The sequence below is a fragment of the Chinchilla lanigera genome, unplaced genomic scaffold (assembly GCF_000276665.1).
Source record: "Chinchilla lanigera isolate Chin_1 unplaced genomic scaffold, ChiLan1.0 scaffold00034, whole genome shotgun sequence".
In the NCBI taxonomy this organism is placed as follows: Eukaryota; Metazoa; Chordata; class Mammalia; order Rodentia; family Chinchillidae; genus Chinchilla; species Chinchilla lanigera.
The window spans coordinates 17878950-17902065 of record NW_004955435.1 but is presented as its reverse complement, the minus strand read 5'-3'; the positions used below and the strand labels follow the sequence as shown (position 1 = coordinate 17902065).

Here is a 23116-nt window from a genome sequence, read left to right as displayed (position 1 = left end):
TGCAGACTGCTTTAGATGTTATAATTGAAGTAAAGATTTTTTTTGTAAAATGTTATTGGTATTTTCATTGTAGTTCATATAAGAATTTGTGTTGTTCTTTTTTAGACTTAGTACACCAAAAAACAGTTGATGTTGAAAATTTTGATGCTTTTTAAATAAACAATAAATATTAAAACATTATTTTTGCAATATTTTCCTGTTAAGTATTCATTGTTTAATATACTAAAACTCGTAAGACTAAAGGTGGTAATTCATCAGTAGAAATACTCTAAAGAATAAACATGGGTCTGACAGAGTCATATTTATGTGCCTTGATGTCAGAATTAGTCACATGTCCCAAATTAAAGTTGCTGTACTACTCTGTTGCCACTGACACACCATCTGTGTCATTTCTGTTTGTGTGTGAATTCCATAGATGTAGCTACTTGTTGCCAGAAGTTTTCAGGTTTAAAAATTTGTTGTCATCCTGGCAGTTTTTATCCTAAAAAACATCAATTTGACCCATTCACACTTAAAACCATACTAACCAGGAAAAGGATTAACAAAGACAGAAACTTCTAGGAACATTCCAGGAGCTCCAGAAAATAACTCTTCTTGTCTGACTCTAAAAGACACCCTGAAATCCCTAGGAATTCCCTGTCAACATCGGAAACAGGAAAAGATTTTGTAATCAACAGCAGCTATTTGAAATTTGATGTTGTATATTGTCTTTTATCAGAGTTCTGTGGGGGTTTGGTTTGTTGTTGTTGTTGTTGTCCTTTTGAGATGTGGTCTCATTATGCAGTTCAGGCTGGCCTTGAGCTCATTTTGTAACCTAGGCTGGTCTCCAACTCACAGTGATCCTCCTGCCTCAGCCTCCGAGTGCTGGAATTGCAGGCATGTGCCACCATGCCCTGTTTGGGGTTTGGTGATATTATGGACTTTTCTACCGTTATTGGTTTAATTTCTTTCTCAAGGTTTTTAAGGATAATTTTCTTTACATCTAGACAATCACTAGAATTTATTTGCTGGTAAAGCTGGTTTTTCTCCAAAGTTATGGGAATGATTTAAGTGAAAGTTGACAGAAGTCCTGAAGAGAATTTGTTCTGCCAAGAATAACTTGGGTGTGTGTTGCGTATATATCAGTTTTGGTCAGCTGTACTGACAGAGCTGCAATAATACATTTTCCTGCACGTTAATCAAGGCCACACAGACAAAGCTCAAGGAAGGATGACCCCCTACCTCAGGAAGTTGTGAATCAGTTGCTATTTATAACCAGTATACAATAGAATTTGAGAGCAAGTCTTGGCTCAGATGGTGGGGAAAGCTTTTTTGCGAAATTTCACATTTGAGGAAGTAGTTTATGGGCCTGACTGAGTGAAGCCTCTATGTGAAAGGAAGGAGTGTGACAGTGACTGTAAGTATTTTTGCATATTTGGGACAAGGATGTGGTAGCAGAGATGTAGGAATTTCAAGCACTGAAAAAACAGGTATTTTGTTTTGAAGCAACAATCGTTAATGGGCACCTTGGATTCCCTTTAGCAGGTTGTCTATGCAACTGAGCTGCTAGTAGTAGAGCTGAAATAAGGGTATGTGATATGTGATAGACTAATACTATCTTTTTTTTTGGTGTTTTTGAGACAGGGTCTCACTATGCAGTTCAGGCTGACCTTGAGCTCACTTTGTAGCCCAGGCTGGACTCAAACTCGCAACGATCCTCCTACCTCAGCCTCCCTAGTGCTGGGATTACAGGCGTGCACCACCACACCCGGCCTAGACTAATATTGTCTACCAACATAAAATAAGAAACCCCTGTTGGTATATTTGCAAGCTAACTGACTGTTGCTGTATGGATGCATGCATGAAATTTTTGGTCAGTCAATGTATTTCTATATAAGTATGCTTTTTGTTTTGTACTGGGAATCAAACTCAGAGCCTTGCGCTTGCCAGGCAGGTGCTATGCCACTGATCTGTATCCCAGCATGTATGCTTTATATAACACTCTACTGGCCCTTCTTTGCATAAGTGAAAGTTTCTTAAGCAATTGGTTCACTACAAGCTGGGCGTGGTGGTGCACATCTGTACTCCCAGCACTCAGGAGTTTGAGGCAGTAGGATCATGGAGAGTTCAAGGCCAATCTGGGCCACATAGTGAATTCAAGACCAGCCTGAACTATATAGCAAGACCCTATCTCAAAAACAAATAAACAAACAAAGAGAATTGGTTTATTATAAAATAATGTTGCATACTGCCATAGGTAATTCTTATAAACCCTCCTTATACCTAACCTTAGGAAATTAAATATGGCAGAATACTTAACCTGACAATTTGAAAAATGTCACAATGTCGTATTCTCTCAGTATTATATCACTATCTTAGGATTGCCCTTATGGAGTTGAATTGCAGAGACATTTTTTACCCCTGCAGTGTAAATTAACTGTTTAGGGACAAGTGGGCAATGTTTTAGTGGGGTTTAAATTAAGGAATTATATACTATGTTAACTTTCTTGTCTCATTTTAATAGGATTCTTCAAGACAAAGTTGCAGCCATTTTCAATGAGGATCAGTGATCAAAATTATTCTTTTTAAAAAGACATTTACAAGTTAAACATGAAAGAAAGGTACTGGAGTTACTTCACTTCTGACAAGATAAACTGTACAGTATTTCACCGTCACTTTTAATGGAACCTTTGTAAGATTCACTTGTCATGCACCCAACTGGGAACATGGATGGTGGTTTTTCTCGTTCTGCTGTTCAGACATTGTCAAGAAGCCACTGCAAAAACATCAAACAAAAAATTTCCCAGTGGGAAGGAAGGACTAATGGTACATCTAATCCTTCTAAGTGGCATCAAAAGGACTTTGGAGTGAGATACAACTGTCACCAAGAGATTCTTCCAAAGAAAAATCCTATTGCTGAGGGAAAGAACAAAAAGTTGGGTAAAACCAACTCTCAGAATGTGGTTTTAGATATGGATGAAGATGCTAAAAGCCATGATCCAAGTGAGGATGAAGGTGAGAAACATGACTACGATGATACATGCATCTTTAAACATGAGTCAGAACACAGTTGGGTGTGTTCCAGGGTCAAACAGATTGAAAGCTGGAAAGAAGTTCTGTTAGGTCCAGAGACTTCATTACCTCCGGGAAACTTCTATACCTCACAAATACTGTGGAAGAAAATAGAAACACTTCCCCCAGATAAAGTCATAAATTTGACGTTAGAACCTTGTGCCCCTTCAGAAAAAAAACTGAATTGTAGCATTCTAAATAGTTCATATGGAATGACCAAGAGCTTAGAAAATATTTACTCTGAACCAGAGGGGCAAGAATGCGGATCTTCTATAAACCCTTTGCCAAAGCCACGCAGGACATTCAGGTACTTATCCGAGTCTGGTGTTAGGCCGTGTGAAGAAAGGAACTGTGACAGAAAACACTGTGAAAATAGTTCTTGTGCAGAATCTACTTTGGCCTCTTCTCAGGAACCTGTACCAAAGAAATATGGTGGAAAAATTAGAGGGAGATCAAAAAGGTATGTTTTTATCTTACACAAAATGATTTGCAAATATTTTCTTTTTAGGATTAGTTCTTTTTCCATTCAAATGAATTTTAATTTCCCAGCTTAGCTTACAGCCTTAATTTGAACATACTGGTGTTGGTTAACATAGAAAACAAAAAGAGTAAAAAGTAGAAGTATAGGTAATATCTAAGACAATTTGCTGACATAGAGTATCAGAAAAACTTCCAATTTGCGTCATTGGTTTGTTTGTGGTTTTTTTGTTTTTGTTTTTCTAGACAGCATCTCACTATGTATTTCAGGCTGGCCTTGAACTCACTTTATAGCCAAGGCTGACCTGTAACTTGCTGTGTTCCCCTGCCTCAGCCTCCTGAGTGGTGGGGTAGCAGGTGTGCGCCACTATACCTCACTTCCTTTGTATCTTTAAGAATTTATAGGGTCAGCTACAGGCAGAATGCCTGTAATCCCAGAAGTCAGGATGCTGAGGTAGGAGGATTGCGAGTTTGAGGTGCAAGGTCCTGTCTCCAAAAACAACAACAAAAACAAATCAAAACGAGAGAGCGAGCAAGCCAGGAAAGGTGTCACATGCAAGCTCACTATTTGGGAGGCTGAGGCAGGAGGATCACCACAACTCTGAGACCAGCCTGGGCTACGTAGGGAGACCCCACCTCAAGCAAAATAAAACAAAAGAATTTGCCTACTTTTAATGAAGGAGCAAACTTAATAAATGAACTTAGTGACGAAAATGAATGTGAAAAAAAAGGAATCAAAATATGTACAGACACAAATTTCCTGTGATAAATATGATCATTGTGTATACCTAAAATGTACTAATAAACTTAATTTTAAAAAACATGAATATGATTGCTTAAAACCCTTTAATTTTGTCACATCTTTGATAAAAAACACCTTTGTGATTTCCCACTCATATCCTTTGTTCCTCTCCTCTCCTCACCCCTCCCCTCCCTCCCCTCCCCTCCCTTCCCCTCCCCTCTCCTCGTTCTATGTTTGTTTTTTTTTTTGGCTTTTTGAGACAAGGTCTCACTATGCAGTTCAGGCTGGCCTTGTGCTGACTTTGTAGCCCAGGCTGGTCTGGAACTTGCAGTGATCCTCTTGCCTCAGCCTCCTGAGTGGTGGTTTTGAAAGATATAACATTAAAATATATCTCCTTTCCTAAGGAAATCCTTTGAATTTGAGGATATTCAGCACTTTCGAAATCGGAATTCACAGAAGATTCATGAAGAACTTGGGAGAAATTCTGGTTCAGCACTTTATTACACACAATCTGAGGATAATATCTATGAGGATATCATATGTAGGTGTATACAACTTTGCAATTAAATTTAATGAGTATGTATTTAATGATGCCTTTAATTATAGGATACTATTTTCCTTTATAATCAAACATATATTGATCTACATTTTTCTTTGTATTATGGGTACCTTTGGTATATAATTTTTTTCACTCTGTAATGAATTTTACAATTAGTGCAATGAATTAGTTCAAAAGTAAATGTTTACAATATAATATTTTCAAAAGAATTTTTAGCTTGGTTTGACACCTGAGTAATGTGTAAAATTGCATTGATCTCAAGACCACATTCCTACAGCAGAGAATAAGAAACCTTAATACAGTCAGTTTTTAAAAATTTTTTTGCGATGTTCAGTCCCTTTTTTTCCATTTAATTATGTTCCTCTAAGCAATTTTTGTTATTTTTCAAGATCCCACCAAAGAAAATCCATATGAAGATATCCCAGCGCAGCCTTTGCCCTTGTGGAGGTCCCCTTCAGCATGGAAGCTCCCACCCACTAAAAGTGCTTTCAGAACACCCAAGGTACAGCTAGAGGATTAATTGAAAAAATGTTAGTCTTGGGGCTGGGGATTTAGCTCAGCGGCAAAAGCGCCTGCCTGGCAAGCCCAAGGTCGTGAGTTCGGTTCCCGGTACCGGAGAAAAAAACCAAAAAAAAAAAAAAAATGTTAGTCTTGTTTACATTATATACAAAAAGTTAACATGGTTTAATTGGGGCCAAAACTAAGTTAAGATGGTTTAATTTGGGCCAAAACTATTATGTAAGTTTTATTGTTCATGGTTTTTTAGGCAATACATGGGTTTTTTTCTTTGCCTTGTTTTGGTATCATTTTAATACCTCAAAAAATTTGATTGTAAGTGCCTTTAGACGGGCCGTGAACAGTTTTCAGTTTTCTGTAGTTCCTACTTTTCCCTCTTAGTCTCACATCAGCTTGTGACCTAAATTACTGGCCTGGTCTCTGAGACTATTGAAATCCCTGGCTTGAATTACGAAGATTATGGGTAGCTGTTCTCTAGGAATTTAATTACATTGTTGGAGAACATTGAATTCTAAAACTGGAAAGCTTCTTTACCAGTGGTGAGAAAAAAAGTATGGTATCCTCATTTGAGATGAAAGGAAAAATAAATACTTTCCTGGGATAGCTTTGACTTTGCATGAAAGCACAGGTGTTAACTAAGTGACTGTACCGTACATCTTCCCCTATCCTAGCTTCCTCCCAAGCCACAGTTCTTTCACCGAAAGACTATGGAGCTGAAGAACTCCCACGCTTATTTACGGTCAAAGTTCACGAAGGATACCACTTTGCCTGTCACTTTAACTGAGTGGAAACTTTTTGGAGCTGGAGAAGTTGCAAACAGAAAAAGGAGAAATCTTCCAAGGGTGAGGAGTTCAGTACTTTCATTCTTCTTTTCTTATTTCAATATTTCCATAAATGAGAATAAACAAACATTAAACAAAATGAATATTAGGTTATAATTGACCTATTGGAATTAAAAGATGTGGAAAGCGACCTTAAGTTTTAAACTTTTGGTTATGCAAGAAACATGCACTTTTCCCAGAGTTTCTTTATTGATTTGGAAATTGATATTACATGGAGAGCTTCACTTCAATTACCTTAGCTACAAGGTTAGCACCAGATTGTCATAAAAGGGGCAGTCTGTCAGACTTGTTTCAGTGTTTCCAAATACCTAACTGACTTCAATTTTATGCCTGAATTTACAGATTTTCAGTAGTGACAAAGTACGTACAGTATATATAGTATATTTGGGGCAAAAATTTCCATTCAGAGAAGGAAATAGAGAAGTTGAACTGTTACTTGGAACTAAAAACGTAACAGCAAGCATACCAAATAACCTACTTCTCTCTCAAGGGAAAAAGGCAGCTAAGGCTATATATCATCTCAAATACAGCATCTGCAACCCAGAAAAAGAAATTGAGATTACCTGTAGACAGATATATTGTCTTTTAGGAAAGACATCTAAGAAATTATGTGTAAATAGTTTTAAGCCATTACTTTGTTCTTTAATTCAGAGTGCTTTCAAGATTGACAAAATACTATGCAGATAATATACAGCCATAAAAATGTCAAATTATTTAAATATTATTTCTTTCCTTACTCCTGTTTGAATTAGCTGTGTGTATTCATTTAACACACAATTTTTATACCTGATTTTAACATTACAGTCACAGCTTTTTCTTGGCTTAGTTTCTACTCTTTGGTTCCTTGGAAATACTCTGCTCCACAATTGAAGTCTTTCTGTTTCCTGCTTTCCCTTTATAAAAATCACAGGTTTGAAAAACTGCCAGCCACCCAGCAGTAGCATTCTCCTTCCGTAGATCACACTGGCACAACAAAGCAGCTTCCCACCTGGCCCAGAAATAACAGATCTTGTGTTCTTTAGAGAAAGAATACAAACACCTAAGGGACTGCATTAAGATTCTTAAAATCTTAGAAAGGCATTAGCAAATATTTACTAATTGTGCATTGTAGAGTTAAGTGAGGCCCAAGGAGATTTTCCATTGCTTTTGATTTCATACTTTAGTATTTTATGTACTATGAATCTTGAGAACTCAGAACTTCACCTCTTTCTGGTGGTAGGTAATATGCTCCAACTTGCCCTTTTTTGGAATTTTCCAGAAGGTGTTTTGAGAAGCAGAATGAAAGCAAATGGTGATAAACTCTTGATGGTTGGCTAGGAACAGGTGGTTAGCATTTCTACCTGTGACCCTTCTCAGATTAAGTCCTTTTATGAGTCATGTATGCAGTCTGGCTTTAAAGTATTTTCAAGAACAATATTGCATAAGAAAAGCAGTTTTTATTTATTTTCCCTCTGATGACAGCAAACAAAATTGCTTTCACAGTTTGAAAATCACTGATCTAATCCGTATGCCTCTTTCCTACCCTTCCTGTTTTTCCTTCTTTGAAAGCCTATGTAGGATTGTTTGCTAGAGTATATTCCCTGATATATATATTTTTTTTTTTTTGGTTTTTCTCCGGTACCGGGAACCGAACTCACGACCTTGCGCTTGCGAGGCAGGCGCTTTTGCCGCTGAGCTAAATCCCCAGCCCTTCCCTGATACTTTTTTATATTGTTTGTGTCAAGTGATGTAGCAGTGTGGCTTCTGTAATTTCTTAGGGGATTCTGCTGTATTTCCTGCCACTAAAAGGTGAGGATAGGCTCCTTCTCCAACCTCATAATCAGGATTTAAATTTATCACTTTACTTCATACTTGTAGAACAGTAGTTTCCTTTCCTTACAGTATTTAAGTATACTTTTGATTATTCTTTTCAAATGTACATTAATAAGTTATGGCTGGGCATGGTGGTGCACACCTGTCGTCCTAGCACTTGGGAGCCTGAGGCAGGAGGATCATTGTGAGTTTGAGACCTGGGCTACAGAGTGAGCTCAAGGCCGGCCTGAACTGTATAGTGAGACCCTGTCTCAAAAAGACAATCAATCAATCATTGAAGCTGTTTTGAAGTTGGCAGTAGTAGTGCCTGTATGTAATCTCAGCAGTAGAGAGCTCAAGGCAGGATTGTGAGTTTGAGGCCAGCCTCAGGTACGTGGTGAGTTTGCCAGCCCGGACTATGTAGCGAGGCCCTATCTCAAAAAAAAAAAAAAAGAAGAAAGGGGAGGGAGAAGGAGGAGAAAGAGGAAAAAGATAGAGGAGGAGGGAAAGAGGAAGGAGAAGAAAGGGAGAAGGAGGAGGAAGAGAGGGAGAAGAATCGTTGGCAGCTTTTCACCTGAATTCATTTATAAAAAGTTAAAAGAATGAACTCATCCAGAAATGCAGGAATAATTTACATATTAGAAGCACATGTTTCTCATGCTTTTTTCTTGCACTGGGCTAATTCACAGGCTGTTGATTGCCAGGATTGCTAGAGAAACAAGGATGAAAGAGAAAACAAGACTATTTTTCTCAAGCAAGTCTGTTGATTGTCATCTAATATAATGATCTTAAGGGTTGTAATTCTAGGCATTAAGTATGTTAAGTGAGGATGAACATACAAGAAAAATATGGAATCTTAAGGTAAAAGTACATGTGGAAAAACTATTCCTTATTTTAAGTGCCTGCTGTCCACTGAAATTCTTTTTACCCAGCCTACTTTGTGTCTCTAGGTTTGTTTTTGTTTTTCTCAGACACACATGCACATGCATGCATACACACACACACACACACACACACACATACACACACACAGAGCTTTCCTAGCAGCCAAGGAAAAATTCTGATTAATGCTTATTAGAGAAAAGTAGATATTTATAACAATTTAAAAATAAATGGTGTTAGCTGGGTGTGGTGCTGTATGCCTGTAATCCCAGGACTGTAGGAGGGTGAGGCAGGAGGACTGCAAGTTTGAACCTAGTCTGGTCAACTAGTAACTTAGCAAGATCCTGTCTTAAGTAAAAAATGGTCTGAGAATATAGTTCAGTGCAAAGGCCCTTGGTTCAGTCCCCAGTACTGCCCCCCAAGTTATTAATTAATTTTTTAAAATGAGTGGAAGGGATATGAAAGCATAGTTTCATACTTGGGCATATTTGAGAGTCTCCTATTACATATTTCTGAAATAAATTGTAATGTTTGTACTCTCAGTGCCAAAGTGTATTTTCTTTGACCAAAACTTCACTTCGGGAGGCTGAGACAGAATGATCACAAGTTTGAGACCAGGCTGGGCAACATAGTGACTTAAGGAGACCTTGTCTCAAAATAAAAAATAATAGCTGGGCATAGTAGCACACACCTATAATTCTAGCACTCAGAAGGCTGAGGCAGGAGGATTGCTGAATTCAAGGCCAGCCTGGGCTACATAGTGAGTTCAAGATCAGCGTGAACTACATAGTGAGATCCTGTCTAAAAAAGAAAAAGGCTGAAGGGCTGAGAATGTAACTTAGTGCAAAGGCTCTAGCTTTTATCCCCAGTGCCTCAAAAACAAAACAACAACAACAAAAACTTGCCCGGTGTAGTTGTCTTCTTTTTGGAAGAATTCCTGGGAGCAGAATTAACTAAGCTTCATTCTTTCTTCCAAGTGAATCAATGTTTCCCTTCCTATTTTGGGCAAGCAAAAACTTGCATGTAATAATGGCTTGGTTATTTTAGGGAGTGCAGTAGCCACCTTGCCTGCATGTTGTGACATGGAATGACAAGGAATCTCCCTGAGAGGCTGTGCAGGATTCATCTGGAAAGAAGCCCCTTATCCATCTTATGTGGAGTTAGTATTTTGTTTGTACAGGATCTTGCTATGTAGTTCAGGCTGGCCTCGAACTGGACTCAATATTTGAGCAATATGTCATCTAAAGATCATCATTTCACATTTAAAATTGAAAAAAGTAAAGGTTTTTATTTATAAAATACATCTCTAAATTAGAATCACTAATTAAGTCATCAAGCTGCAAACCTTATGTTGGTTTTAACTTGTATTTTTTGGTCTTCTTTCAGCTTGTATTGAAAATAGATGACATATTTCAATCCAAGAGAGGAAAGAAGAAGGTGAAGTTACACCCTTACACTGGAAAGGAAGTACCTCCTTCAAAAGGTAAAAATTGTAATTGTTCCAGCTACCTATAGATACCAATATTTGAGGGGAAAATAATTATAAAACTTAATGTCTGAAGTGAATTACAGTTTTTGGTTTACTTTCCTGTCTATCCAATTTTAGTATAAACTTCTTTAGGGTAAGGGGTCATTTTTCCAATTCCTTTCATTTAATTCTGTCCCAAGTAGTAATAAGTGTTGGGTGAGTGAATAAATGAAAAAAATCATTATAAAACCAATGAGTCTAATTTTCATAGGCAGTTTGAATCATTGTTTTGTAGTCCTCCTTTGATTTATAGTAATTCGCCAGTACAGACTCTTTTTTTATTATAAAGAAAATAAAAAAACAATAATACAATAACAACAACATAGACAAAAACAAAACAAGAGAAAAACAATAAAAATGATACAGGGTATCAAAACAAAGTAATAGGAATTGACAGTGGTTGTTATACTACATATTGTTATCTTCAGTGAAGTTGCTTAGATTACTAGATGGAAGAATGCAAGATTGATCAAACCGTACGGTAGAGAAATGAAAATACAGGTATACATAGACTAGTGGTATGGAGTACTCAACTTGTAGTCATAAGTCATAAGTTCTATATTGTAGATGGTTAGATAAAACTTACCCTGCGAAGTATGGTGGCACATTGCCTATAATTCAGTACTTTAGGAGGCTGAGGCTCTGGGAATCACAAGAAGTTCAAGCCCAGTCTGGGTAATTTAGTGACCTAGTGAGACCTGTTTCAAAATAAGAAATTTAAGAAAGGGGCTGAGGATATAGCTCAGTGCAGAGGTTCTGAGTTCATTCCCCAGTGTCACAAAAAACCTATTTCCTTAGTTAGGAAACTTTCAGTATTGATAATGAATTACTAGATTTTCATAAAAATCCCTGAGGGCTCGGGGTGTAGCTCGGTGGTAGAGCACTTGCCTAGCGTTCAAGAAGCCCTGGATTTGATCTCCAGCAGTGCAAAAACAAAACAAACAAAAACCAATCATGTGAGAGTCTAAACTTTTTTGGCAAAAAATATGTAGAATTTAGCAATTTTTATTTATAAGGTTAATAAGTGAGAAACAGTAGCCAAGTCATATTAGAGGAGAATGTTTCTTACTTTCGCAATCTTCTAAAGATAGAAATTTTTAAATTTCCCCTAAAAATTTGTTCTACGTTCTAACAACTTCCTGTCTGAAAATAGGATCCGGTTTCAGCTTAGACTCTGTTCTTACTCTGTGGTGATTGCGTTCGATCACAGCACCACGGACAACAGCAAAATCAGCTTGTCACTGTTTCTCGTGCGAGCTTTCAGGCTTTTCAAAAGCACTTTACAAAATACATTTCAGTCTCCTTTGGGGAAGAAACTTCGGGTTGTGCTGACTGTACCTCACGGCTACGCTAGGAGGTAGGCACCGGCCCAAAGTCACGGGCAGGAGCTGAGCCCCAGGAGGAAGCGTACCTTCCTACAAGGGTCGTGGCCTCACCAAGTTTGATCATTTCATGTCACCAACAGCGGCTCTCAGTTTTTCTCATAAACCTTGATTGTTTTTTTTTTTTTAGCAGTTTACTACCTCTTCTCCATGTATTTCTTTCTCAACAAGATATTATAAAAGATGTTTTAAATTTGTATAGTTCAGATCTAGATACAGAAAATGAAATCTGTGCATTGTATTGTCTTGGATTCCTCCTGATGCACTATTTCTAAGTTTCTAAGTAATCCTATGTGACAGATCGTATTGTCACTGTGTTTATAGATAAGGAAATGAACTGTAAATTGCTAATTATGTGAAATACCAAGCCACTGGGATAAAGACAAGTATTTGTAAAACATCATTTCCTTGAATTAACAGCACTCTTTGTGTGCATGCCATATGGATGAGAATGTTAGTAAATGTGGCTTTAAGATGAGTTTTATTATGAGACACGATCTCACTATGTTGCCTAGGCTGACTTTAAACTCCTGGGCTCAAGTGATTCTCCAGCCTGGGTCTGTAGCCTCATGCCACCACACCTGCCTGAAGACTAGTTTTTGAACAGTCAAATCCTTTTAAAAAAAACAAACAAAAAAATCCCCAATAAACAATATCATTGTTAAAAAGGGAAGAAAAAGACTTCAGTTACCTAAATTACCAATTTCTAATACCAAAAAAGAAAAGAAAAAAAAGGAGTAGTCCCTACATTATAGCTCTTCCCTGAAAGTTTTTTCCCCCTTTGTGTAACTCAAAGAAAATAAATGTTTACCCAGCCTTTATGACCAATGCTTCCAAGGAGTAACCAGAGTTTTTCTCATACCTGAGGTTCTCCTGACTCCATCATTACAGTTCTGATTTCATTTTCCTCCTTAAGTTTTGCCTGTTTATTAATGCCTAACAGAAGTAGACGGTCAGTACATGCTTCCTGAGTGTATTCCAGCGTAAACATTTCTTAACTTTAAGTTTGCAGGTATTATAGAATGATTTATTACCCTTACTGAATTCTGTCATATTTTTAAATTTTTGTTTGTTTTGTTTTTAGAGACAGGGTCTTGCTGTATAGTTCAGGCTGGTCTTGAACTCGCTATGTAGCCCAGGCTGGCCTCAAACTCGCAGCGATCCTCCTCCTGCCCCAGCCTCCCAACTGCTGGGATTACAGGTGTGCTTCAGTGGCCCTGGCTTCTTTTTATTTCTTTCTAGACATTTTATAACTCCTAAGAGATACCTGGTGCTAAGGATGCAAATACTTTTTATACCCAGATAGTCACATTATTCAGACTTTGTATGCCCTCCATCTTTATAAAGCTTTCCTTCAGTATCAACACATAAAGATTCTTATAGCTACACTGTATTTCATTATATAGATGTTAAAAATTTTTGTTGAGACTGGGGATATAGCTCAGTGAGGCCCTCAATTCAATTCCAGATCTCAAAACAATTTTTATTAGCTGGTTAATTTTTATTTAGCTGATGAGTATTTAAATTGCCTATGGATGAAGATGTACATATATATCTTCAAACAGTATTATAGTATGTATTCTTCTACTTAGATCGTTGGCTCTCACCTCTGAGTGATGGGATTTCAAGTGTGCGCCACCCCACCAGCTTCCAGCCCTTGTATTAAACTTTTTTTTTTTTGGTAAATTGTGTGCCCAGACTTATGGTATAAAACACTCCCTTGTTGGCAGGAGATATTGCTTAGTGGTAGAGTACGTGTTGAGCGTTTGCAAGGCCCTGGGTTCATTCTGAGTACCAGATGAACAAAAACCCAACAATCCCTTGTAAAAACAACATAGACCCTTATCCTCAGGTTACTTAAAATATGATTTTAGAAAATAAGTACAGAACAAATCGTTACTAGAACTGCAAGAATTTAGAGTAAAGGAGTGATCAGTATGGGCTCACAGGTAGGTAGATGTATCACAGAAGAGGTTAAATGATACTTCATTACTTAGTATCCAAGTGTGTGGGGGGCACTTGTAATGCAGCTCTCTAGGAGGCTGAGGCAAGAGGATTGCAGATTTGAGCCCACCCTGGGCAATTTAGTTAGATCCTATTTCAAAATAAAAAGGGCTAAGTGTGTAGCTTGGTGTTCAATCCCAGTACCACAAAGCAAACAAACTTACTTGGAACTGTCTCTCTCAAAACTGTAGTCTGGCTGGTGTTCAGGTTTTTGTTTAACAATTTAATATCCTATTTTAATATTATACAAATCTTATACGAGTAAGATTTGAAAGTAAAAATAGAATCCATCCTGAGCTAGACTTCATAAAACTAGTCTAACAGGTGGTTAATTTTGAGCATTCGGATCAGAGGAGAGCTGAGGGGTAAAGTAGAATGTGGAAAGAAGATGGAGTAGAGCAGTTTCTTCTCTGAGTCCTTTCTGCAGGTCACCTTCCAAGGTTCCGGTTACTAGTGGTAAACCAAGGCTTGAAAGTATTAAATGGAAAATCATAGAAAAAATTCATAAATTTTAAACTGGGCAGAATTCCAGGTAGTGTGGTGAAATTTTGAGCTGTTCTGTTCCTTCCTGCTCAGGACGTGAATTTTGTCTTTGTCCAACTTTCCACAACAGAGCTAAGCTACTACCCACCTATTAGTAGCCTAGTAGTAGTATTAGCAGTAGATCTAGGTTATCCGATCAACTGTCCCTGTCTCAGGTTACCCTTAGGTAGTGGCCTAATGATACAGCACGGTGCTTACATCTTCTCCCTCACTTTCACATAGGCGTCATGTCATTTTTACATCATCACAAGAAGGGCAAGGAGAGTACAATAAGATGTTGAGAGGGACCATGTTCATGTAACTTTTACTATATTGTAATAATTGTATATATTATTTTTAATATCTTACTATACCTGATTTATAAATTAAATTTTCCTATAGGTATGTATGTATAAGAAATATATATATACACACACACACACACACATATATATAGTTTAGTACTAGCCACATTTTTAGGCATCTCCTGGGGATCTTGGAATATATCCTCTGCAGATAAGAGCGACTGTATTCTCCACTGTGTTCTCTTTTGACAACAGCTTTAATTTGACATAAAGAAGTGCCATAGAATCTGTATTCTTCCTTGTACTAGTCCCGGCGCCTGTGGAGGATTTACTGTGTACTCATCCTCAGGTATTTTCTACTGCTGAACGATACAGATGGAAGCTCTTCCTCTCTTTGCAGGTGAAACCAGTGGAAATGAAAGTGATGGCGAGTATCTGCCAAAGAGTGAGTGAGTCAGTGGGGCTGCTCCCTTTCTCGTGATGTTCCTAGTTATGGGTGGAGTGGCTCCTGCCTTTGTGATTAAGCCTGTTTTTCCCCACAAGAAGTTTCGTTCTGTAGGTCATTTTTTCATTTTCTGAATCTATTGAGATTTGGGAAGCTAACTAGTACACCAGTGACTGTTTGACAAAGTTTAAAATCTCTCTAGTGGCTGGAGGCCAACCAGTGTGCTTCTCAGGATGGGATATTCTTACAAGAGCAGCACAGAGCTGCGTGTCCAGACACATATGCAGTAGTTTTGTGGCAGCTCGACAGAGTATATGGATTGCCTTCTGAGACAAATACTTTCCATTCAATATCTGATTTTCCATAGTAACTCAAATATAATTATTAAGTGACTTTGATATGTTGGGGTTTGAAAAAGGCAACAGTTAGTGAAAGAAAGGAAAAAGAAACATTTAGGAACTGGGTATGTAGCTCAGTAGTAGAATAATTGCCTACCATGTGCAGAGCCCTGAGTTTGATCTCCAGCACTGGGAAGAAAAGAGGAGAAAGGAAATAGGACCTGTTTTTGTTCATAGGCAGTTATAGTCCAGTGTGTTGTGTTGTGTACTTTGTGTTAGAATATGAATTTCTGGCTCCACTTGTCCAAGCACTTCGTGGTGCTCTGTATCTTCATCTAGTGAACTGTCACAGCAAGTTACTTACTTCCTGTTAAATACCTGACATACTGATGCGTAGCAGAGTAGGAGACCTGAATTATCAGTGCTGAGTCCAGGACAGTTCCAAATCTGATACTCTATAATCTTATGATTAATAGTCTTGTGCTTCCTTCACTAGCCTGATTTGCTTCGGATGTTTAATTCAGTAGCCTGACTAAAGGTGAAACTCAAAGCATCATCAGGTTCAGCCTTCATGTGTGCGGATGACTATTTTAGTGCTATTGCTAAGGAGAAACAAGACCTAAAATTGTCTTGACTTGAGCTTAGTCCTTTGGGGTTACTAAAGCTTTACCTGGAGCACTAAATGTCCTGGATAATTTTAGGGAGCCATTCCTTATTGTATTTTTAAAGTATTTTTTAGTATTTTGAGCCATAATTAACTTCTTTTGAGGAAGAATGCATCATATCTGAAAAACAAGAGGGTAAGTCTTCTAGTCAGTGACTCAGAAGGACACATAAACAAATCTCTGAAACACTTGAACTTTTTTTTTCCTGCAAGTATACCATTTCCCTAGTAATGAATAGTCCAAATTGTTCAGAATTTAGAACTAAATAAGAATAGAAGATAGATGCTATCCAGTTTGGGGAGATATTGCCATGTACTATTTAAAAAACATGCATCCATGATTTGATTCTTTTAAGTAGTAGTCCATTAATAGATATCTTCTCCACTTCATCTTTCACACGAGTTTAGCATAATTTATTTATATAAGCATATATCCATTGTTAGTAACACTTGCCAAGGAGAGAAAGGAAACACACAGATAAAGGTAGCTTTTGGTTTAATTTTATCAAACTCATCTCTTTCTGTACAGACTCAGTTCATTTTTCAAATTCTGACCTCTCCCGTGATTTCACGACATTCCCAGCAGTGGTATCTGTTGTTAGTCCCTTGCATTTTGCAAACCTTTTCATGTGTCCTGTGTGCTGCCATGAAAGATGGGATAACATAGAGTGTGTAGTAGGCATACATAGTGTATCATTTGGGACATAGAATCCCAGTCCACTCACTGCTGGTTGGAGGTGGATTGAACCAGGGCATTTTTGAGGATCTGCACTTGTCCCCTGAGTATTTCATTGCCTAAACAGGTAAGTGTGTGAAGCAGATACTGGTTAGTCAGCATTCATTCAGCAATGACTGTGTGAAGATTACTCGTATATGGGTCATAGCCTCTAGGGCTAGAGGGAAACAGTACCATAAGGGAAAACCTTGCTCTGTGACTTCATTACAGATCGCCACAAGCGCTTAGCACAACTGCTGCAGCCTTCCAAGAGGAATCCTCACTACCAGACCTTGGAGCGGGACCTTATTGAACTGCAGGAGCAGCAGTTGTTTGAACTTTTTGTGGTGGTGTCTTTACAGAAAAAACCATCAGGAATAAGCTACATTCCCCAGGTCATACAGCAGTTCCCTAGCAAGGTAGGTTCAAGGAAGCCAGCAGGTGTTTAAAAAGCCAACAGGTATTTACATCCTTCTCCTGTATGCTGTGTATGTTTATTTCCTCTCTTTTTATTTATTGTTTTCTCAACAAACTTTGACCTGTACTATACTTATAGGATCTGGTTAGTGACTGTCATGACATCTTATATTAGACATAAGCTGCCCCAAAATGGAGACAGGGAAAGAAAAAGCTCATTCCTCAAATGTGTTTTATAGTGTTGGCTATACCATGTAATGATCTTTTTTTATTTAATAATTTTAGCAAGTTACAGAGTTTCAATTTCCCCATCCCTAATTAGAGAAAGAATAAATGTGGTAGAATAAGGTAATGATTTGTATTGTGGACTCTGAAACAGCGCTCTGCATTAGTCACTTACCAAGCACTGTGACTTCGTGCAACTGCTTAACCTTTCTGTGTCTTAGTTTTTTCATTTGTAAAATGGCAGTAATCATAATGATATCTGTCCCTTGGAACATAGGAAAGTTGATAAGGGCTAAATGTAGATAAGGCCCTTAGAACAATGTCTGGCATGGCATATAGTAAACTCTATAACATTTTCCATTATTAGTAAAATATTTAATGAAATAATATTTGTGAAGTACATAACGCAGTTTCCTGTCACAAAATATGCACATTAGAAATGGTAGGTGTTATTATTATTAACACTGTCACTTGATTTGCTGTATCTTTTGCAAAAACTCACTCATTTATTCAAATATTAAAGTGCCTACTGTTAGGATTAGATGATAGGAGTACCACTGAAAAAGGATTTTCTTCTTTTTGTTTGTTTTTGACACAGGATCTTGCTATGTAGTTCAGGCTGGGCTTGAGCTCACTATGTAGCTCAGGCTGACCTGATCCTCTTGCGTCAGTCTCCCTGGTGCTGGGATTACAAGCATCAGCCACCACACCTGGCAAAAAAAGATTTTCTTAAAGTCTCACTGATCTTAGTCTGTGAGCAAACTGAGTCTACCAACATGTGGGTTTTCCTTTACCTTTTTCTTCCTTTTTTTTTGTTTATGTATTGTTTTGTAAAAAATAATATCAGTACTTATTCTTTCTAATATTTAAAAGTTCATTTCAGGGGCTGGGGATATAGTTCATGTGCAAGGTCATGGGTTAGATCCCCAACACTGCAAAAAACAAATCGAATTTCACACAGTAGTTTGTTTTTCATCCTTCTGCTGAGACACTGGAAAGACTACCAACACTTAGCTCACATTCCTGAGTGTCAGGAATTCACTGATGCTGAGTAAAGATCAGGACTTCACGGGCCAGTGCAGTTGCATAAGGTCCCTCATTAAGAAGGGCCCCATGCCTGGAGTTTAATGCTTTGTGGTCACCATCTTGAAATGCTCAATAATTTTATCTTTGAGTTTGTTTTTATATTTGAAGTCCTATGGGACAGTTGGGCTTCTACCAGGTTTCAGTTCATGCATGGTCTCACATCCTGCTGCCCCTCTGGGATGGGTTTGCTAATTTTCATAGTTCCCTGGCCTGGTCTGGCTTCCCTTTTATCCCCACAGAGTGACTGCTGCTACTTTCTGTCCTTGGCAGGGGCTTATGCCCCTACAAGGGAAGCTTGGGCTCATGCAAGCATTGTTCCACAGCATCTCCAGGCAAAGCAAGGGGACAGCCCTCCCTACCCTGACTGGTACTGCTCTGTGTGTCTAGTGGATGATACGGTGGAGGGAAGGCCTTCCCACCGCCCGCAAGCAAAGGACCAAGCACATCCTTGTTTCAAGCTGTAATCCAGGATGTTGCCAGATTGCTGTGGGTTAAAATGATGGCCCTATGGGAAGGAGAAATGCCAGGCTTAACTTCCACATCTCCAGTCAGCACATGGAGTCTTAGTTCTGCTGCTGGCCAGAGAGGAAGTGGTTCTGGCTGTTGGCCACTAGTGTACCAAATTGGAGACTCAGGCCCCTGGTAAGGGGTGTAGTTCTCAGCCAGGATCCTTGAACCCAAAGGAAAGTGACATTAATTCGCAGGTAAAAACCCACTACAGCTGGAAAGACCACAGAAGGAAAAGGTTTTATATTTTATTTTTATATTTCATTCTTTTCTTTTTGAACAAGAGCCCTCACATTTTTGTTTTGCTCTCTGCTTAGAAAATTATATGGCTAGTGCTGATCAGGCTTGATCTTTTTAAGTAGGAGCATTTATTCATCTTTCAGCTTATTATCTGTACTACTTCTCAAGTAGCTTACCTTCTCAACCATTTTAGGACTTTGTGTTTATAACCTGTTGCATGTTTCACTACACAGTTAACGAAACACAATGGTACTATAATCTAAAGGACATTTCCTGCATGGGTTCTCACTTTTTTCAGTGTCTTCATCATTTCCTCAGTAAATAAATACACGAATTTAATTTCTCATAAAATCTTCAATTTAGCTGAAAGTACAATGTCACAGCATGGTTTGGTAAAAGGAGCTTGTTTGGTAAGAGGAGCTTAATTTTTTACCTGGTTTTCATTAGTTTTACAATTGGAGAAGGGAAAGCCAAGCCTGAATTAATAACCTCACACCGTGTAAGGACACAGTAGTGATTCAGAGATGTCTCCATGTAAGCTACTTTCCATCTTTGTATCGCAAACATCCACCAATTGGATGAGGGGGTGATCCTATTGAGCCTCTTTTGGCTTTTGTTGTGGAAAACTTTGAATGAAGATAATTATGAATCATTTAACACTATAAAAAGTATAGACTATGGGCTGGGCATGGTGGTACACGCATGTAATACCAGCACTTGGGAGGCTGAGGCAGGAGTAAAGCCTTGAGTTCAAGGCCAACCTGAACTACATAGTGAGACCCTTTCTCAAAAATATGTACATAGGCTATAATACCCCTGAACTTTTGTTTCCTTGGTGGGAGGTATTGGGGATCAAACCTAGAGGCTCACATGTGCTGGCATAGCAGTCTACCACTGAGCTACACCCCAGCACTGATACTATTTTTCTGAGTTTTTTTCGATTCTTAGTTTATCAGTACATGTTTGTAGTATATAGTGATTGCATTCATAGTGGGAAGTTGGTACATGTGTATAACACACTTTAATTCCTTTTACATCTCCTGTTCCTCTCCCTCTCTCCTTCTCCCCACATGTCTTGGTGCTTTTCTGTTTGTTTTTTTTAAGAGCTTAATATCCAAGTGATCCAGAATGGCTGCAGTTTTATTTCAGAAACTAAACGATAGATCATTTTATAATTATCTGAAAGCAATATGATAATTAAAGTTGCATGTTTGTCTTTATACAGGACAAGTCATACTAATTTTTGAATATCTTGGTTTTAACTAAATTTAGATGGTCTTTTAAAGTATAGTACCACAGTTACACAAGAGTCTTCCATGCTGAAATTTTACAGGAAGTTGCAAACCAGTAATTAGGTAGCAAAGATTGTATGCTAAGGGAAATGATTATATGTGGGCTCAATTCTAAAAATAGTATCTTTTCCGAATAACATTCATCTCCTTTTTCAAAACATCCATGATTATTGATCAGAGAATATCCTGAGCTGGCGAAGTTTTTAACTGTCAGTAATATTATAGAGATTTTACTTTTCTTTAACCCATAATTAATGAAATCCTGGATTCCTGTTTGTTAATCCTGAACTAAGACTGTACCTCTAGATGCGAAATTATTTTCAACCATCTCCCTTGCACTAGATTATAGTGTCTCCACAGGTACCATTTGTGTTTAAAAATAGAGTTCCTTTTCTAGTAGCTGTTCTCAGTGCATTCTCTGTGATTTTTCAGTCTTGGCTTTCCTGTTTTGCTAAGCAGTACAAAACAATACTGAGATAACCTGCTTGGGGTTAGTATATACCTTTCTCCCCAACACCAGGCTTGGTTTTTATGTTTATTCTCCATTTTCGTGGAATAATGTCCGCTGTGGTGTTATCTTTCACAGGGTGATCATGGCTATAAGCAATCAAAAGACACAGAAGAAAGGCTCAAAGTTATCCCAAAATTTTGTTTTCCTGATTCAGAGGACTGGATACCAACCTCAAAACTCAAGAGGTAAATGAGCTACTTTATCTTATTTCTATTTGTTGGAACTGCAAAAATAGAGTCAGAGCATTTGAGAAATGGGTAGAGCCAGAAGTGCAGCTGTGTGAACACTGGCCGATCACGGATGCTGTGGAGGGAAAGGGAGAAACAGAATTAGGACATTTCTGGTGTGGGGCTCAAAAAAGAAAGATACAGAATAATTTTAGTGTCAAAGAAAACGGGTTTGAGAGTCTGTACAGTTCTCCAGTTCTGCAGAACCAAATAGTTCCACTTTACATAAAGTAAGAAATGGGCCAAATTGGACAGAAAAAGAAAAAACAAGACTTGAAGTTTGGGACTCTAGACCTAGAAACAGATAAAACAGAACCCTGTCCTTATCTTATTTCTCCTTCAAGTTGATAGAAAAAACCACAGTCCAGGTGGTATGTTTCCCCGTGGAGCTTACAGGGGGAACGTTCAGTTCGGGAGCTGTGAGTGTATTGAGAAGGGAAGAATTAAAGAATTGCATTCATGTAATTAGAGGAAATTACTATTTTTAATTAATGAAACGTCATTACCTATGAACTGCTTATAAATAGATAACTGCTTTATTCGAAGCTGTGCTTGTAGTACCAGCAACTCTAGAGTCTAAGGCAGGAGAATCTCGTAAGCTTGTGAGTTTGGGACCCACCTGAGCAACAAGACCCTGTTTCGAACAAAACAAAACAAATAAAACCCACCTGTATTTATAAATAGTATCTTTCAAGCAGAGGAGCTTGGTTAAGTGAGCTGTGTCACATGCGGATGACCTGCTGGATGGTAGCTTCAGCTGTTGCCTAAGAAGCCCACACGTAGTGCCGTCTCTCCTCACCTGTTTGGTCTCATCACCTCTCCCTCTCTCAGCCACCCGCATTAGTGTTCTTGGGTTATCAGTTCCACTGCTAAGCACACAAGCAGCCTCTTTCAGATGGGCCTGGCTGCTCCATGGTGCGTTTCCCCCTGGTTAGGTGTGCTTATTCTAGAAATAGCTGAGTACATAACAGGCAGAAACTAGAAATCAGTAGTAATTTTGTTACTTAGAGATAATCCATGTAAATATTTTGGCATATTCCCTTCTGATCTTTATTTTTGGCCATATATAGATTATACAGTATTCATCATTCACATTTATGTTTTAATTAATGAGTTTTTTCCTTGGGCATCTTTGGATCTTCCTTTTGGAAATTATCTTTGCATACATTTTGCCCGTGTTTCAAATGAAAAATTACATTTTTCCTATTAATTTGTTTTTTTTTGTTGTTGTTGTTCTTTGTTTTGTTTTTGTTTTTTGAGATAAGGTCTCACTATGTAGCCCAGGCTGGCCTTGAACAGTCCTCCTGCCTCAACCTCCTGAATGCTGAGATTACAGGCCTGTGCCACCATGCCTGGCTTCCTATCAATTTCTATATGTTAAGGATATTAACCTTTTCCTATCACTGTTGCAGATGGCCTTTCAGAATTAAATAGAAGAGTTTGCAAGGGAGCAATGTCATATTAAAGTTCTTTATAGCTTACCTACATGTTTGTCTAAATCAGATATGCAACAAAAGGAAAACAGAATTAGTAGCTAGAGTAGATAAGTAAAAAAGTAAAAGAAGGCAACAGTTTATCCTATACCAGTTTGCTCACTCAGTCTTGAGGCCTGGACATTCCTTCGAAGGAATGTGACAGTTTATTCAATAAATGTCATATTATTGCCTCCCCTTTGATCACAAAATGACTGGTATTGGACCCTATTTTCTTTTCTTTTCTTTTATGTGACAGTTTATTCAATAAATGTCATATTATTGCCTCCCCTTTGATCACAAAATGACTGGTATTGGACCCTATTTTCTTTTCTTTTCTTTTTTTTTTTTTTTTTTTTTTGGTGGTACCGGGAAT

The 23116-nt window shown here is 38.1% G+C and overlaps 1 protein-coding gene across 3 annotated transcripts in view; it reads left to right on the top strand.

Annotated features, from left to right (window-relative positions):
• Window positions 1-23116, top strand: part of Dennd2c (DENN/MADD domain containing 2C) — a 100488-nt gene that overhangs the window by 57943 nt on the left and 19429 nt on the right. For all 3 annotated transcript variants that reach the window (XM_013516546.1, XM_005389001.2, XM_005389002.2), the window contains exons 2-9: window positions 2504-3511; window positions 4675-4811; window positions 5219-5331; window positions 6017-6187; window positions 10247-10343; window positions 15002-15046; window positions 16995-17182; window positions 21117-21226. In XM_013516546.1, the coding sequence (XP_013372000.1) occupies window positions 2688-3511; window positions 4675-4811; window positions 5219-5331; window positions 6017-6187; window positions 10247-10343; window positions 15002-15046; window positions 16995-17182; window positions 21117-21226 (1685 nt within the window). In that variant the 5' untranslated portion in view covers window positions 2504-2687. The remainder of the gene's footprint in view (window positions 1-2503; window positions 3512-4674; window positions 4812-5218; window positions 5332-6016; window positions 6188-10246; window positions 10344-15001; window positions 15047-16994; window positions 17183-21116; window positions 21227-23116) is intronic.